A 19,758-nucleotide genomic window follows, 5' to 3' on the forward strand; every position below is an offset into this window, starting at 1 on the left:
AAGCCTCGAGTTCAGCGTGTCAGCAGTCGCAAATCTCCTCTAAATTTGGAGGAGTTGAAGATTTGTAGGAGCAAGAGGCGGATCTGACATAATTTAAAGCCTTAGTAAATGTAAACCACTTTTTGTACCAAGCAGTAAACATGTTTATTTCTGGTGTAAAGTTGGGCATTTTAACATGGGGGTGGGATTTACTCTGTTTTGAAGCCGGCCTCAAGTGGCCGGTCGATGAACTGCTCTTTTTGGTACTTCCAAATTGGCTTCATTTTCCAGCCTCAAGGTTGCCGCTTTACCCTGATTGGGTGGCTATGTTTTTGCTCATTTCAGTAGGTAAATGTATGCTCGGGATTAGAGGAGAGTATTACCCTTTGAGTCCAGAAGAGGGCGGAGCCTGTGAGAGATTCAACAATTATTTGTGTAGTTAATTGACAGAAAATTAAAAGAATAGAATCGTCAATATGGTCAATAATCACTTTTTCAAGCATAAATGCAAAAAAAGATTAAGATTAAACTAGCTGCGTGATTATGTCATACTGGGCTCTTAATATATTGTGGCATCTTATAGACCAAATCACTTGTTGATTAATCAGTATTGACAATAATTGTTAGATAATGCTCTTTTCCACTACTCAAGAGTTTCTAAATGTGACATATGTGATATTTGTATAGATATTTGTGATATTTAAATGTGATGATGTGTTCTTGTTTGTGTTTTGTTCTCTTCATGTTCACTTATGCCACAGTGTACTGAGTCGTCTCACCAGGTTGTAATGAATGTGTGATTTCTCCATTCTGAATGCTGCACCTCTAACATCTCTTTTCTACTCTGTTCAGAAACCCATAAATTACTGTGATTACTGTTACCTTTGCTGCTTGGTCTACAGATACACTATGGAAGTGGTTTTGATTTATGGGTTCCATATCGAAATTTTCCAGAAATATATACATATTTTGTGCTTTTTTAAGAAGCATGGAAGACAAAATACATATGAAAAGATTATGCATCATAATGTTCTGAACTGAAATCGCAAACAGCTGATCTGACACTCTCACATGACATTAAAAGGGTGGTTTGTCATGGCCTGTGTGCATGCTAATGTGAGGAGTGAACTTTGAGGAGGTGTGTGCCCACTCAGCACAGTTTGACTGTCAACAGCTTAACTGTGACAAAAGGAACTATGCAATTACAGCGAGTTTCTGATAAATCTGCATTTAAAGCAACCACATCTGCAGAGTTAGTGACAAAACAAACACACATGCACACATACAGAAGTAAAATATGCAGCCTGTGGTTCTGCAACAGCTGCTGTCATCTCACTCATTTACTTATTCAGCAGCGTGTGTGCACAGAGTATAATGTACATTTAAAATTGGTTAGACCTTTCTACTGCAAGTAAGAAAATAGTTTTTCAATTTACCGTTTAGTCAGCAAAGCCCATGGAAAGACTAAAACCATTTAAATGATCCAAAAACAAGTACCGACTATGTAGTCAAGGCCTCATATAGTTTATTCTTATGTGCCACAGATCTCTATTATTGCCCAAAAAGTATTTATAATACATCAGTGAGCTGCACTTTTACACTGGGAGACAAATGTCTTCATTCCAATGAACAAAGGTACTCTAGTAAATTTTTGACTCAATCCCCATTTACACAGTCATATGAACTAACTAGTGCAGCAAATGTGTATTAATCCACAGATGAAAATAGTCCCAAAGAAATGTACTATTTACTCCCTAAGTACCATTTGAGAAAGAAAACACATTGCCCAGCTGCTCTGGAAAAATGTCTACGCTCCTTTAAAATCTTAAGTATTTCTAATGTTGAATACCCAAAGGTTAAGAGGTAGCACACACACAGATCAAGACAAAGTTGCCTAAACTCAATTTCACAATTTATTCTGGCCATGTCAAACAAACACGCTCATGTTTCATTCTAGTGCCCTTCGTCAGAGCAGAGATTTACGGCTGTTTCAGCTGTATATGTTCTTTGGTGTTGTCCCTTTTTTACTCCTGCAGCTCTGCCCAGGTGTGCTGCATTACCTAACGAGGTGCATCACTTCTAGAGGTGCACCTGGCCTGAGAAGGAGCTGCTTCCCGTGGATTTGATTGTTTTAAGGTGTCTTATATGGTTATTTTGGGTCAGTGGTGGAATATTTGCCCCATAAGGCCGCCCAAGGGTGGGGTGTAACAGTGCCATATACATTTTTTTTCTCCAAAATATGGCAATGATTGTAAATACATATGTAAGCTATTTTTGAAGATTTCTTCCAGTGAAAGGAATAGGTATGGGGCTAAGAGCTACAGGTAGGCTTCGATGACTATTTAAAAAACAGACAAACAAACAAAGTGTTGGTTCTGGTCTTTTGTTGATAATAACAAAAAAATATAACAGAATATTGCCAGTCTTATTCATTAACTTCAGAGAGCAGCAAGCGCAGCCTTGTTTAGTGAATTAATAACATCAGTCCAAACAATCAACAGAAAAGCCTACACAAATGAGAAAAAAACATTTTGAGTTTCTTCTGTCATACTTTACATGAATGTAACCTGATACTCAATATGACCACTAGAGGACGCCATCAACATGTGATGTGAGTGTGTGTGTTTGTATTAATCATGTTCTGGGGACAAAATCTGCTCACACAGTGTTAATATGCTCTCGCTCACTCACCTTCCATGTATGTGGACACAAAAGTCTTGTTACGACAATTTATTAAGGATTCAGAATTTGTGTGTGTGTGTGTGTGTGCCCAGAATATTGCAAATAGGCACAAGCACTGACCCGCAGAGTGCAGTACAAACAGTGCTCCGTTGTACAGCTGCCACTTGGTGCTGTGAAAAATTGGCTACAGTTTGTTGTTATCGTGTATCACCCTGTTAGTCCGGTGATTAAACACAGAACATCCTGTAACTGTAATGTCACAAGTGTTCACTGTGTGACCGTCACAGGGTTGTCTCCTATTGAAGTATCATTGAACAAGTATCATTGTGCAGATATACTTTATCCCAATTTTCAATATTCTGCCACTTAGCATTTACCCCTCCGTTTTGTGTGTTCACGTCTAGGGGTAGGGTGTTCCAGTTTTCCTGGGATAGATGGGTAAGGTGAAGGGTTACAGCAAAATGGCCCTCCAAATGATGTTTTTTTTTTTTTTTCAGATGCACACCCAAAACCAAGTGTTATGAGAAATCATGGGACAGATGGCTGCTCAGGCAACTAATGAAACCCACATGTGTATTTTCTTTGTTAATAAAGATTTTAAATTACAATACTCATTGTATTATCTGAAAGTTGTTTCCATGTATTAGGGTCAGATATGGGACCAAGTCATTGTTTTGCAAGTCACAAGTAAGTGTCAAGTCTTTGCACTCAGGTCCCAACTCAAACTGACTTGACTCAGGACTTGTCGGTCCCAACTTAACACTGACAAGTCTCTAGTTAAGTCGCAAGTCCTAAACTTTGAGTTCAAGTCCTAAGCAAGTAACAATGACCTCTTTACCAAATATAACATCATTTTAACATCAGATTAATAATCTATTAAATTTACAAAATTCATGTTTATTTGTTAAAAGTTTGTTGGAATTTGCAACTCATTTTTCGATCTACACATTTTGCATGCTGAAATTAATGTTTTGTTTACCACCCGTTGTTTTTGTATGCAAACAAAATTGTCTTTGGTACTGAATTTTCCAAATGGCACTCAGTAACTATTCTCTCCAGCAGCTTGACTGGATGCTGGCTGACTGGTTCAAACAAAGTGGATCTGGAGAATGAAGTGTTGACTGACTGAGAATGAATAACATTTAGTTGATCCAAGAATTGACATTTTTAAATGATACTTTTTAATTTGGACTTGCATTTTTCAAACCTTTCTGCAAGTACCTCTAGTCATGCGTGTTTTAGATCTCTCCCTGCTGCAACACGGCTGATTCAAATGATCTGCTCGTTATGAACTGCTGAAGCCACTTGATGTTTGAAGTAGCTGTGTTGGAGCAGGGAGAGACCCAAAACATGCAGGACCAGAGGTTATAGGTATTTAAAAGTCAAAAGGCTAAAGTCTAAGACTAGTTACAAGTCACTGGTGTTAAAGTCCAAGACGAATTGCAAATCTTGATTTTGTCAAGTCAAGTCTAAAGTCATCAACTAGCTAATATTACATTGTTGTTGCTGATTTGTGCATGACAGTCCCACATTTTAACATATATCCATGATGCATACCCCTCTTTGGTATAAGAGATTTGACTTAAGGAGCAAAGTTGCTCCTCTGATATCAGTGCAGAATAGCAGGGGAAGAGCACAGGTTGCTGATTTTAGCCGACAGAGCACCGCTATTGGCCTAGTATTAGGCATTATTCTTTTTAATGTGATGACTTGTTTGATGGGTTGATTGATTTTGAAACTTAATTCAATTCCAGAGCAATTTTTGTTGCTAGCATCGATGCTTTTCTGTTTCAATCAAATAAATTACAGGCAAATGTTGTGATTATACCTGTATTACAATTTTTGCGTCTGTTTACGTAAACACCATCAATGGCGATGCTGATGATGTTACAGGGTCTTAAAAGATTGTCCCATTTCACAGAGAAAGATTTCTACCACTGCTATTGTAACTGTGTTCGATCAGGCACTTGAAAAGGAGAGGTTGGGGTAAAAATAAGTTACTCAGGCCAAGAACATGATCTATAGCACACAGGATGGAAAGAAGCAGAAAAGGTTGGAGAAGCTTGTTGCTCGTAGCTTTGAATCCCAGGATTTAGGAAAGTAATGCTCTTTCATCCCTCACACAGTCAACAAAGCGCTTTGCTTCAACTGCTCACTAAGGTTGTTGAGCACTAAAGTTAGACTGGGCAGCTGCATGTGATGCTAATCTTTAAAATAGGGTTTAAAGAAAACAAACACAGGAGGTAAATAAAAACAGATGAATCAATAAAGTGTGAGATTATTAGTTTTTGTACCTGTGCATATAAAACTGGGGCTGCCTCCATGAATGAGATCATCATTGTCGGGCAGGACGAAGGGGCACCGCTGCTGCACCTCCAGGCAGTACTGACCACAGGGGATTCGCTTACTGCAGTGCATCTGGGTGGTCTGGAAGTACTGAGAACACAGCCAGGGCTTATAAACCATCTAGGTAGGAGACAGAGAGGTGAGGGCAGGGGGGAGAGAGAGACAGGTGGAGGGGGTGCAGAGAGAGGATATCGATGAATTAGGGAGGGTTGCATCAGATGATATGCAATCACACACATGCACTCTCTCACATGTATGTGCATCATCCGTGACCTCTGCAGCTATTGATTCACACAGGACTGAGCAGATATCCTGGTGATCCTGAAATCCACTGTTTAATGAATGTGACTGTTGCTGGGCAGTTATCATTTTGTCGGTCAATGTACAGTATTACCCAACCTCCTCTTCAGAACAACTGCATCAGTGTGTGCCGCAGCTAAATTTCACAGTTTTCAGAGAAGGTTTTAGTTTGCAGTGATCCTCAAATACATGGATGTTTCACTATACACAGCCTGAGTAAAATGTGATGCACTATAGGACCTGGGACTTGTTTTATAAGAGTAAAATTGAGTAATCTACAATCTTAATGTGAAGATAAAAGTACCTAAAACACCAAAAATAATAATTTAAGATTTAAGATAACCTGTTATCACTCCTATCACTCCTAGCAGCAACTCACATCAAAACAATCTGATAATTAGCACTACAGGTATTAGGAAATATATGTATTTCTTTTATTTTGGGGTGAACTGTCCCTTTAAAAAGGAATTGCACAGTAAATTATTTATGTGAGATTATTTCAAATGCATGATAAAAACAGGACTTGCATTCATAATGTTGATGTTTGTGTGCTATAATTTGCTTTGTTTTTTTCTCACCCATTTTAGCAACTCTACAAGTGGGGACAAATGATCTACTTAGCACCTTTATCTTTTCTCATGTCATAAGCTAGCGGCTTCATTGTGCGGTATTATCACCTGCAGCAATTAGCTGGTATTTCCTGTGAAACACTCCAGGGACAGCAAGGCAAGCTAGCACCTGTTAAAGTTAATCATGGCGCTTAAAAACAGCGCACTAAACCATATCACTCCCCCATAGATAATCACCGTATATGTTGCTATTGTGGTTGTGCCCAAGCAAGTGTGTGTGTGTGTGTGTGTGTGTGTGCGTGTGCGCGTGTGTGTGTGTGTGTGCCAGAAAGAGAAGAATGTAGCGAGATCGAATGTGTAAGCTAATATGACAAACGTAAATACTACAGATCAAAAGAGAGATATACACAAGAACACAAAATGAAATGATTACTTAAAGTCTGAAATATAGTAATAAATGTAAAAGAAGCTAACCAAGTGTATGCAAGTGTAAAAACTTGCTTTCTGAACTGAACTATTATTTAAAGTGTAGATAATTGCATTCTAGCCAATATGGGCGTCTGTATTTTAGGAGGTAGAGCGGGTCGTCCACTAATCGGAAGGCTTGTGGTTTGATCCCCAGTCAACATGTCAATCTTGGGCAAGATACTGAACTTCAAATTGGTCCCAAAAGCTGTTTCATCAGTGTCTGAGCACATGTGAGTGTCTTAAAACTGAGGTGGCACCTTGAATGGTTGCCACGGCCACCAATGAGCAAATGTGTGTAAATGTGTGAATGTGACTCATAATATGTACGTAATGTAAGGCAGAAAAGAGGGCCAAACCCCGCTCACTCTGGTTTCAATTATAATAAACCCCCCCTCTGTTTTCACTCTCCAGGGAGCCAAAAGGACCTGGCCCAGCACTGGCCCAAACTCGACACACTGGAAGAAAAGAGTCAGGCTGTATCCGATAGCCAAACTCAACTGAGACTCGGCATGAATGACGCCCCAGATTCGGGCCAATTTATTTGTCCGGATTCTGGCTGCCAACACTCCCATCATTGGGCGCTTATCTTAAAAATGACCTGGCCCAGCATCAGCTCAAACTCTGCATGCCAGAGGGAAAAAGTCGGGCAGCATCTGGTTGTCAAACTCGGCTGAGACTGATGAATGAAGGGACATTGTAACTGATATAATACAATTACTACTACTACTACTACTACTACTACTACTACTACTATAACTACTACTACTACTACTAACAACAACAACAACAACAACAACAATAATATGAATAATAATGATAAAGAGATGATGATAGTGTAAAACTATAAACTAAAACTGATATATTTTCTGAGATTGTTATCCTATTATGAAAATCTCATATGTTGCTACCCTTTTCCACACAAAGATGTTTCTTGACTGCTCTGTAATACAGCGTTAGTATATACTTGTGTGTCATTCTACAAATTACTCTTCATATAAATAGGAAAAGGAAAAAGCAATATGTGATTCAAATGAGGAGGAAAAAATGCAATGCATCAGGAAACTATTCTTAGAAATCGTCTGCCTTTGATTCATGTTAGTAAATTATTCAGAACTAGAGTGGGGGCATATTACTGTAAGTCAAAATGTTGCTGGAATAATGAAGAGAGGTTTAACAATTGTCTTTATTGTGACAAGTACCTATTGTCTGGTACTCACGTATCCTTTGTGCTTGTAATGGCCACACTGAGATGTCATTTTTTAGCATCTGAAATTTATCATACCATTATATCATTATGTAAATCTTGCTTCAACATAACATGACTGCTCGGTTGAGTCATCTGTCACGCTCATTGTAGACTGAGAGGCATATATTTTATGCATGATTGAACACGTGCACATACGGACATTCTGCACACATGCACAGATGTTGTACAGTAAATTGCTGTGAGCCAATAATTAGATTTGCAGTCAAAGATAAGGTTGCTTCCTGAGGACACCACACACACACACACACACACACACACACACACACACACACACACACACACACACACTTACATTGCCCTTCTCTCTAGTCTATCACTGTGTGAATGTCACAAATTAAAATGTGGCCTGATGTCACATCTTGTGCATACAGCAGTAGATGATTATTTCTAAATCATTAACATGCTGTGCGTCTGTGTATGTGTGAATATAAGCATCCACGTATGAGTGAGAGTACACGTTTTTTGTTTTTGTTTGCATTTCACTTGTGCAACACATTTTCCACCTCATGTCCTCCTGTTCCCTGTGTTTGGACAACTTCTCATCCTGTTGCTGTCAGCATGGGGAGATAAAGACAAACAGCGCAAAATGCAGCAACGCACCCTGTTTCACTTACAATGTCACTTGCAGTGAGTGTCAAGTGGTGCCTCTTTTGGTATTTATCAGACATTTACCCTACTCAGCAAAATCTCAGGGAACAATGTTAAAGTCAAGGTCTGTGTGGTTGCACTGAGGCTCGGACATGAATCAAAAAATGAAAAGCTGAGTAATGAATAAAATCACAACTAACAAGATTATCATTAAAAACAATGCCTCAAGCAGCCCCCTGGCTAAGACTTGAGTGTGGCAACCATTTTCACGCCCGTGTCACATTTCCTTAAAGTAAAATTGAAATCAGTGTTTAGTGGCGGCTCTTCCTATACACCATATAGGCGGCCACATAGGGCGCTGCCAAAAAAGGATTGTACCAAATTGCCCCCTATCTTATGTCTGTGAAAACATGGATGTTTGACAAGCATCTTCCCCCTGGCAGCACAAAAAATCAACATAATTAGCTTAAGAATTATTGCCAAAAACATGTTTTGCGATGTCATTGTAACCTTCGACCCTTTACTTAACCACCAAATTCTTAACAGTGTATTCTTGAGATATTGCATTCACAAGGATGGGTTGGACACAAGGTCACATTTGACCACCAAATTCTAATCAGTTCATCACAGCAGGTCTATGTGGACGTTTGTGCCAAATTTGAAAAAAAATTCTCTTAAGCTGTTCTTCAGATATTGGGTTCACAGAAATGGGACAGACAGACAACCCGAAAGCAGCCATGAATATTGTCGACACATAGGCATAAAAATCAAATTTCAAGACGTGTATGAGAAAAGCATTATAGTAAGAGAAAATGAAATGGTAAAAATCATTTAAGGCAAAGAAAAAAAAAAGAAAATTTCAACTGTATCCTTTTACTAGTAGCTTATATTATTATTAATTTAATTTTTATTGTGTAAAACAATAATTAGAATCACAATAATAATGTGTGTGTGTCCCGGATGAGGTTTGCCAGGGGAAGCTTGGCTATGGCACTGAATGTACTGGCACTGTATTTGAACTGCTTATTCACAAGGACAAAAGACTACAGTAGGTCAGATCTAGGTGACACTTAGACCACATGACTAGAACAAAAATGAGGGCAGGCGTGCCCTGTGAGCCCGCCAGTCTTCAGAACATCTGTTTGAAATGCAACAGCTGTGGTGTAGAAACCACAGCTCTTTTTGGCCCTTTGCCACACAGTCATATCCTTTTGCGCTCAGTCCCAGTTAGTGAGGCCCACCGCTGCTGCATACGAGATCTCCACTCCCTCAACCATCAGTCTTCTGTGGACGCACGACTGGTAATTTATCATCCTGCTGTCAAATCTCAAAGAGGAAGATAGAGACGACGAGTGAGAGAGACAGGGATAGGAGTGTCATGATAGAGATAGCGGCAGGATTGAGTCTTTCTTTCCTTTATATAACTTTTTCTAGTCTGGAGTGTTCTCTCAAGCCCCTTGGGGAGAGTAAAATACTGCCTTCTCCTCAATCACTGACTCAGTGAGTTAGAGGTCAGCCAGCTGGCTCTCAAATTTTTACTCTCCTTTTTCTGTCACCTTTCACTTCCTTTTACATCTCCCATCCGCTTTTGCTAGCTGAACTTCTGTCATTGTGTCACCTTTCCCGTTCAGGGTGCAACTGAGACACAGTCTCATAACACAGGCCTCGTGGTTTGATGTTGCTTTTCCTGTGAAGTATTTGAAAGAGGCACACAGGAAAAAGCTACTAAATGAATTTTCAAATAATGTGGGAAAACTACTAGTTTGCTTTGAAAAAAGGCAATGGAAAAGATTTATTTCATTCTACAATACAGTCTTCAGGTCAACTCCATAGCCTTTTTTGTATTGCCAACATTTTGTTATGCCCCTCTCTCCTCCCGGCTCTTTCTTGCCTCAGTGATCTGCAGAGTTGACACTCAGCTGTCTCCTGGATTGGATTATTTCATAACGATTGGGCTAATAAGGTTGTAATTGATGGAAGGCCTTACCCTGCCCTGTGGTATTGGTTTTAAGTGGCCCCGGATGGCCCTGCCTTGTCAGTGCCTCGTCTTTAATGTTTTATCTGGACTTGTGGTTTTAGCTAAACTGCTGACAGAGAGGCTGAGGGGGCTGGTAGCAACACTTTACTGCCACTCATTTCTCTTCAACATTACATACATTTGCACAGTACAGTACAAAGACGCACATAAACAGAGTCTCATGAGCTGCCTTGCCAATTACAACTAACAAAGCCATTCACTGCTTTGATGCATTTAGGCTATCCTCTTTTCTTTTATCCTCTTTTCTGCTCTGCTTATTTAAATGATCCTCAGCTTAAATAATGAACCAGGACAAGTGTACATCACAATATCCTGGCATTAGCATACTTTTAACTTTTGTCAGACTGGGGCATGGGTGTAAAAAAACAGAAGGAAATGTTGAAAATGCTGTTAATTGAGGTTAAGCCGCACCTCCTACTTTTTCTTAGACATTTACAGGAAAATAAAGTTTTGTATTTTATTTTTATATGCTGGTTCAAACTGATTATCCATATTTTGTCTCCCAGTATCAAAGGTCATTTGGTGGCCTGCTGCAGAAAGTGAGGAAGAACATGATTGATTGTCTCAGTCATTCGATCTCAATTCCAAGAGAGTGCTGTTAAAAATGTTCATGCTGTAATTTTCAGAATTGGGATCAGAGGTCAACTACAGGGTCATTTCAAGAGCAGACACTCAACACTGAGGTGAGGGGACTTTGAGTACTTTTTATTTCAAAATGCATTCAGCTCCTCTATGTTTCTCTTCTGGCTTTTGCACAGTAGGTTAATAATAAAACAAAAGCCCCCTTTACACTGCTTGTTCAAGGCAGGAATAAAGCACCATTATGTCACCTCACCGTTCTGAATTAAAAGTGCAATCATGAATCTGCGTCCATGTAAAAGGGACAGCCAGCTGGACAGGAACATGTGCGCGACCATAAGTAAAGCAGTTAGCAGCATTAGCTTTGAACTCAAAGAAAAGACCAGCAGCAGTAAATGTCGGCAAATTGGGAAAACAATAAGATTTGGGAGCTCCTTACCCTCTAATCAGAGGACGTGATCAGCTGCCATATAACAAGGATGGTAGCTGATTATTGTTGACATTAACTGCTATTGTAACTGTTTAGAAAGTGCTGCTGACGCATATGTTATATGTCACATTAGAGGTTGACGCCGTTGCGTTAAACATGCCTGTCACATGTCTTTTGCGTGTGAGATGCCTGCATACCGTCTAAAGTCAAACACTGGAGCGACATAATGCCACCATTATTTGATTTTGTGTACTAATACAAAGGCAGCTTTTGTAGCGACCCTATAGCATGTGCACTTTTTTTTTAAAAAAGGCCTCATTACTACCATTAAAGAGCATGAAGGAGGAGCTTTAGATATGCTTCTTCTTAGCTAGGCTACAACATAGCTTAGTCGCTAGCAAAAAATTATATTTAGGGATACTTATCAAATTTTCTTGTGGGTTGGTTGCTCATATTCTATCAATGTCTAAGCCAGTTAGGCTGTTGTATTTTATTGAACATTTTCAATAAAATTAAATATTTTAAAATCATTTAAAATATTGCTTTTACTTTTACTTTATTGCTTTTACTGCTTTTTTTTCTATTATACTGATTTAGGGGCAACCAACCCCATTGTGTGTGACAACGTTGGGCATGGGTGTCACAAGTGCACAAGACATATTTGATAGTCCATATTTTAAAACAGAATAAGCTTAAGGACAGAAAGGTTGCTCAATTCCCACCTGACATTTTAGGCTTCCATTACAAATGGAAAGGGAAACTAATAATGATACAGTCTTAAAAGGGCTAAAATGAAAGTAAAACATGTGACAGCCAGGCCTGATGTCCCCTATTTTACAGTCAACAAGAACAGGTGAAAAACACATTTTCAGTATATTCCCTCTGAGTGCTTAAAAGAACTAGAAATGGTAAACTCTGTAAGTGAACTCAGGAGTATAAACAAAGAGATATGTTTCAAGATTTATTTCAGCAGTATTGAAATGAATTTAACCGACCCTATGTACTGTATACAGTCCACTGATGAAAATGTAATTCCCTACACCAAGTCCACAGAAGCACAGATTATCATTCTGTAAGCTCTTCACAGTGTTGGATGAAATGAGCAGTCCATTCAGGCAGTGACACTTAGGCAGCCCGAGATGTAAGGGGTCAAATAGAGGTTGTTCTTTAGTAGGAGCCAGCATGTAAACTATCGCTTTAATTCCTACACCAGCAGCAGCAGCAATTCCCCATGGGATTTCCACCACAAGATGGGGGCTGAAGGGTCAAATCGCAAAGGTTACACAAAATATAATCTGTAAAACAACACCCGCATTCAAATGTACAAACAAACGGGCGTGTATGGCTAAACACGTAGGTACGTCAATGAATGTAATCAAGCGTGAACTCAAACACAAAGACAAAACAAACCATGGGTCTCTGCTAGAAAAGCGCATGTATAACCAATATCATGGCAGAACTACTCTGCTAACTAAAGCAGATAACATTTAATTGGCTGCAAAGTATTTATGTGCATTTCCTTTTATGTGCAGTGAAAACATGCATGTGTGTGCATAGTGGCTAGCCTAAGGCGTCAGCACCTGGTGAGCACACAAACAATGTCAACAGCAGTAATAAAGAGAAAATGTAACTAATGATTTCAAAAACCGACTGAAATAATCAGGAAGGTTTTAGTCAAGGTGGTAAGAGAAGACAGTGAGAATGTCAGTTTAAAACAAAAGGATGAGCGAGGCTGCCGGCAGACTGAAACCACAATACAATGCATTGATTGAAAAGAGAAGTGGCGCAGAAAGCACGCATGCAACTCCCTGAGAGGCACCTATTCAATTACATTCATGTTATATTTGAATGACTGTGTGGACACATGAGGCTTGGTTTCTCATTATGACCCACCTGCTGTTTGTGGCAGATGCACGACAAAAACACACACACACGCAATCACAACCTACTAAACATGTCCTTTTAATATGGGCTGCTCATTTGGCAAACAAAAGCCATGCTAATGTAATTACTACACACCAAGGACATACAGTATTATGTTAAGTGAGCTTATTAAAAGGAGGATATATCCAAACCGACAGAGAGACAGAGCAGGACATGTGTGTAAAAATAGAGTAACCTCAGACTACAGACTGCACCGAGTTCGCCAGACTGTTTTTCTGAGACGTTTGCTGGGCCATGTTTCGATGTAAGATGGGAAAAATACAACAAGTATGATGAGTGCTGCATCGCAAAATAGCAGCGGTACAGGGATGCATGAAAAATTAATGAATGAAAGATACGGTCATGGCAGTGTGTGAATTAATAATGAAAGAATGAATTTCCTCCATGCAGAAGGTGTTCACTGCCTACAAGAGCGTGTCAGGTGGTGCAGGTGTGAGCCTCCGAGACTTGCTAATAGACCAGATGATAAAGTTACCACTGAGCTCCCCTCACACACACACATTCATAATCATGAACTGTGTGAGAAAAGTGAAGATGGAAGTATTTCACATCGGATTTATAATTTGGGCCTTATTCACAAATAAACACACTTTTAGGCACTGGCTCTAGATTTTATGTATTGTCACTACATTTTGTACAGATATTCATGGTTCTTAGAGGATGAATATGTATAATTTTGTTGATCCTCAGACTTTCCCTGGCACTTTTGTCCGTGCTTAGTCAAATCATGCCGCATCAATTTGCATTTCAATTACCACTTTAAACTGACCATCTACAGAGTTGGGCCAAAAATTTACCTGACCACCTCCAAGCAGACTGTCTCATGGGCCTCATCATTATTATCAGCATAAACATTCAGTGATGATTCAGCAATATGTCTATCAATCAATGTCAAAATATGATGAAAAACAGTGCAAAAGTCTTAGAGAATATATATATATATATATATATATATATATATATATATATATATATATATGGGTGCGCGGTTATGGCAAAAATTATTATTTGTCAATGATTTGACATCATGAATCTATTAACACTGTTAAAAAGTGATTATGACAGCTTTGACCATTGCATTTGTTTAAATTGTCACTCTTGCATGACGCTTTGCTGCTTTAAAAATGTATATGAAAAAATGTAAATGTATATTGACTGGATAATGCCAACTGCAAATATTCTAATTCCTCACTTGGAGAAAAAACTGGTGGAGCATCATTCAGGTGCTCCCTTGCAGCACTACATCTATGTTTCTGAGACACTGTATGCCCTGCGAGGGAGATGTACATCCATACAAGAAAATTCACAATCTCTGACAACAGTAATAAAGTTGTTGACCACAATAACACCAGCGTGGCAGACAGAAAAACATTCAAAGGTTCAAAGATTCAAAAAAGCACACAAGAACAAGTGTTTCATCAGTTGAAGACACACCTTCAAGCAGGTAACCCTGCTGCATGGAGATGTCACTCTGGGCTGACATGCTGAGTCAAACCAGGTCAAGCCACACCAGCACATGGAAAAGCCCTATAGCACCAGCAGGTTGACATAACAAATGAGACTTGGCAGCAGTTCAGTCAGGAAGACTCTTTTCACGCGTTCTTTATTTATTCATTTTCTTTCCTCTCTTGCTCTCTTTTTGTCCTTATTCCCACTCCAACTCAATCAGTTTACTGAGGGCGTTCACTCTTTCAGTTACACCAATCAGGCTTTGCCACAATCTCAGTAAGCAAGTCATCTTGTTGCTGTCAAATTTTAAAACTGTTGCCTTCTCTGCTGCTGTCAGCTGTCATTTCAGTCAATGCAATCCTCAACTCACGTCGACATTTCATCACAACCAGCACCCATGGGTCCTTCCTCTGAGCTCATCAGAAGTCCGCTCCACATCACATTCATGCAGATCCACAGCCATTGCTCTTCGCCCCTTCACCACCACCACCAGTGTCTATACTCCATCGTCAGTGGATATTCCTAAACAGCTCATGGCACCACTACCCCCTTAAAAACATCATGTTTTTAAGGGGGTCATGATGGGGTGTAATTGCCAAAGTCTCTTGTTATATTTCTTCAACTTTCCTTTTGTGCACTATGTCAAAAAATCAATTCAAGTCTCTCCTGATTGAACTACTGGATGGAGTGCCATGAACTTTGGTACAGATATTGCTGCCCCTACATCATACAGCAAAATGTCTCGTGAATTTAACAGCTCAGGTAGAAAAGTCTTAAAAACAGAGGTCGGGACACTAAGATTTTCCCTCTGTACTGAAACTTGGTGCTCCTGGTACTCCTAAACTTCCTCTATTACAAGCATACGGAGAGCAGAGGCAGAGAGCAGAGACGGAGAGAGTGTCGGAGAACGGGGCGACGATGAGACATTTTGAATGCGAGGATGAAGATGAATGAAGAAGAAAGAGGACATTTTCTACAGGCAGCATATCCATATGCACAAAACATTTGCCCTAAAACTCATTTTGTTGATTAATTGAGGTTATCTGGATGTAATTCATCGGCACTGTCAGGCTGACACTTACACTGATAATTAATTTGACAAAGATAATTATCAGCAAGATGGGCCTACTGTGAGTGAGAGTGATGAATCAACACCCACTGCAGTCATACAGCCTGCTGTTAGCTCTACTGGGCCATGCTTGTATGCATGTGTAACGTGTACCTGCAGCTCAGCTCTCTGCCTCTGTGGCGTCCCATTCCTGCATCCCCCTGCCATGCAAACCTGTTAAACACTGCAAGTAATCCCACCAACAGACAACCGTTCACCATAACTGCACAGTATCACAGGAAAATCCCTTCCTCCTCGCGCAACTGCTATCTCTCCTGCTGCTATACATGCCTCCCCCCACCCTGCCTCACTCCCCCCTTGTCTCCCTCTGCAGTGTGTACTGCAGCAGTTGGATGAAAAATGGCCTGGAAGGGGGGGCTGGCGCAAGGTTGCCAGCAGAGACATAACAGATATACACACTCACCTTCAGACACACACTGTGCTCTCTTTCTAGCTTTCCTGTGCTATTTCTCTAGCTTGCTCTCTTTCTGTCTCTTTTACAGGCAAAGCAGACACACATGTAGAACACAGAGACAGAGTTAGAGACAGACAGTGTTGATGGAGGTGTCTTCACAGGTTTTTAATATCTTACAATTGTCAATAGCTTGTTATTAGAGAGTTTTCCCCCGGCCAGGCCAGCCTTTTCAGGTCCTGTGGATCAGATCACTTAAAACTGAGCCCATGTGCCCCTACATTGGTCAGTTAAATACCTTTTTGTTTTAAAGGTCAATGGGCACAGTACAAACATATGCATATGTGAGAATCCACATACACAAACATTTCCTTTAATAGCTCCCCTCAGATGTTTTGCTATTCACGTCTTCATAAAAAGAAAATCATTCCATCCGTGTTTATCTGGCGCAGGCATGAAAGATAAAGTCAGAGCGAGGGGAGCGAAGGATCTTCAAAGGGTGTCACTGAAGTTTATCTCCGCTTCAGTAATTAATACTTTGATTTTGTGTACAGTTTAAGACTAAACTGTCAGCTTTTTTTTTCATCAAAATTGTTCCTCTGTGTAAAGAGAACCTAATAATTCCAAGGTCATACAGTAACTGTGTGTCCACGTCCTGTTTGAGTTGTTGTTTCTGCTGAAATCAGCATTATCCTCTCTTTTCATATAAAGATACTGGAATAAGTTCAATTACGTTCACAAGGCTAACAAAGTTGCAACATGGCTAAAATTTCATTCTTTTGTAGCCAGAGCTGCTGTGCTGTAAGATGGAGTTACTGCAGTGAATCTATTCAAGAAACTGTGTGTCCTTAATCTTTTTGTCTTTATTCCAACCTCCCCATAACTAATGTGAACTTTAAAAGTCAACCTCTCAGTCTCCCAAATCCCCTTTGAGCTGGTAAAATAGAATAATCTTATAATAAATATAAAAACTACACAAATACTTCACCCGTTTCTCTAGCATTTCCTGTATGCAATGACATCACTGTCTCCTTGAAATGACCCCTTTATACTGTATATTATATTAAATGGTTTTGTATATGATTTAGGGGATTCAGTGTTTATAAACAATATTTGTCAATATGATTATGGAAGTAGGGCATACATTATTGTCCTGTGTAGTTTTAAAATGAGATGAAGTATGTTATGCACTGTAGTGTGAGTATGAGAATTAGGCAAGAAGATTTCGTTTCGTATGAATACAAATAAGGTGCTGCCAGCGTGAAGCCTGGAGCAAAACAAAAAAATTATATTTATGTATCCTTATTGCATATAAAAGTGCAAACAAACATATAAAAATGCACGTACACTACATACATCATGGGCAATCTCCTTGAACACGGCAGAAAATCAGCGATATCAACTTTTTAATTATCAGATGAGCAGCTACCAGAGCTGAGGAGGTAACGAAAATGGAGGTCTTGTCTGGACAGGTCCAGCAACAAGCTGGCTGTGAACCCAAGACTGGCTGCTAAAATACATCACACACAAACACAAGCACACATACCCTGTGTAGAGGCCAGCTCCACTGATAAGAGGTTTCACTCTGAACCTTATTAACTCTGAATCTCTCAAAGAATCCAGCCTGCAGTCACTAAATTTACCAGTTTATTAGCTAATTCTGTACAATCAAATGCATACAACAACATCCTGCAATGAATTCTTTTTTTTTTGTAAAGCTCAAAATGTTAAGTTTTTGTTTATTGGGTTTCACAGTGGTTTTTATTTAACTAACTCTGGTCATTTTTTAGGTTATGGCTGTTGGTGGAACTTGTTTGTTTCAAAGATCCCTTGTTCCCAGGGTCCTATACGTTCCCGAGATGCATTGTTTGGAAGGCCCTATATTGCAGTCCAATCTCACTCCGAACTCGGAAAGTAGCACCGCTGTCACTGCTTTTTGCTTAAGTGCAAACACCAAAAGGCACCTTTCGTGTGAAAATGAAACGCTGCTGGACGGCGTCAGCTGAGAACGAGGCTGGACAGAACCCATCGCATTGTTATCATATGCTGGCGTACGGCCAGACAGCACCTGCCACGTCCACATGATACGCGCACGGGCAGCGTCACTTGAGAACGTAGCCGAACAGAACGTGTTGATTGCGCATGAAACACGGCAGAGCGGCGTCAGGTTGAAACACTGCTGGTAACGTTGTAATATAAGGATGTGTCCCACAAACAATGAACTTTCGTGCAGGAGTCCAGTGATCCCTTACTGCTTCCCATGTGAATGTGATGGGTTTTTTGTTTTCGACACCTTACCATGTGCCTCCTTCCTCTAATTCTTACCATCCGTGCCCTTGTTGCTTAAACTTAACCATCCATGCCAGCATGTATTTGCTGATGTTCCTCCGTGGGTTGCCATGTATTGTTTTTGCCTAAATATAAGCACATGTAGCATCATCCTACCACATGCATTCGTTAACATCAAGATATCACCATCCTGAAACATAAACAGCAGATGCAGAAGGATACATAACCTGTAATATGTAGATCCAGAAGTCCACTGACGAAGAGGCAATATGTGACGTATTGAGATGAGAGTGTGTTGCATGTTTCCAAGGTCCTTTGATCCTGAGCTTTGTATCTGCTTACATTAATTTAACATGGGCAAAGGTTAGGTTAGAGGACTGGAATCACATGCAGTGGCACAGATCTTAGTCTAGATTATAGTTACCCTTTTTCAGCGCTAAAATTAAAATAACAAAAGTTAGTCTTCCAATAAATTAACCACTTATGAGAGGAAGTCAGTTCACAATAGACTTTGTTCTGATATCAGACATCTACCTTTTTTTTCTTTATATAAACTCATTCATTCTAATAAATATGCTTTAACATCCTATATTAGCATCAAAACAGCTCACAAATTTGTCCTCAGACTTGGCTGGAGGTCACGAAAATGATCAATTAAACACTGACTCATTTAAATAGCTGGCAAATTAAATGGTGAATTGAGTATAACGTTATCATATTAGATGTTGAATACAATTAAATGCAATTAAATTAAATACTCAAGTGTTACAACCAATTACCCAAATTACATGATTTCACGGTGATCAGATGAAATTGTAAACAAATCATTTTATGATTATAGTTGATCAGCCAGACATTTATTTATCAACAGGAAATTTAAGGAAGTTGATTTAGTGCAATTTTACTCACTGCTGATTTTTTAAACTCATTGCTGCACTTGATTTAATATCGCCTTCAACACCAACCTCATTTAAGTCAATATCGGTTTAACTGTGTGTCAGTCAAGCTGACATCTTACCACACATCACTGTCATGTATCCATGCACTTGATAATGAACATATCTTGCCATTGAAAATGTCAAGCCATGGATAGTGCACATGCACATTTTAAAGTGTACTTGCATGGGTTATAACACATTGTGATGGTCTCTAAAAGAAACTATCAAATCAATGAAAAGCCTTTTAAAGTCTCCAGCATCTTTGCTTCTAGCTGCATGACAAACCATAAGGATAAAGCCACGAAGTACAATGCATTTGGGATGGAAGGGCAGAAATTTGACTTGAATATGTTGTTGAATTAAATAATGTGA

At 39.6% G+C, this 19,758-nt stretch overlaps 1 protein-coding gene across 2 annotated transcripts in view; it reads right to left on the bottom strand.

Moving 5' to 3' along the window:
* nalf1b (NALCN channel auxiliary factor 1b) overlaps window positions 1-19,758 on the bottom strand; it is a 115,177-nt gene that overhangs the window by 6,853 nt on the left and 88,566 nt on the right. For both annotated transcript variants that reach the window (XM_088083332.1, XM_042495001.2), the window contains one exon: window positions 4,956-5,127. In XM_088083332.1, coding sequence (XP_087939458.1) covers window positions 4,956-5,127 — 172 coding nt within the window. The remainder of the gene's footprint in view (window positions 1-4,955; window positions 5,128-19,758) is intronic.

Source organism: Plectropomus leopardus, chromosome 10, assembly GCF_026936395.1.
Source record: "Plectropomus leopardus strain MGB_pleo_1.0 chromosome 10, ASM2693639v1, whole genome shotgun sequence".
NCBI lineage: Eukaryota > Metazoa > Chordata > Actinopteri > Perciformes > Serranidae > Plectropomus > Plectropomus leopardus.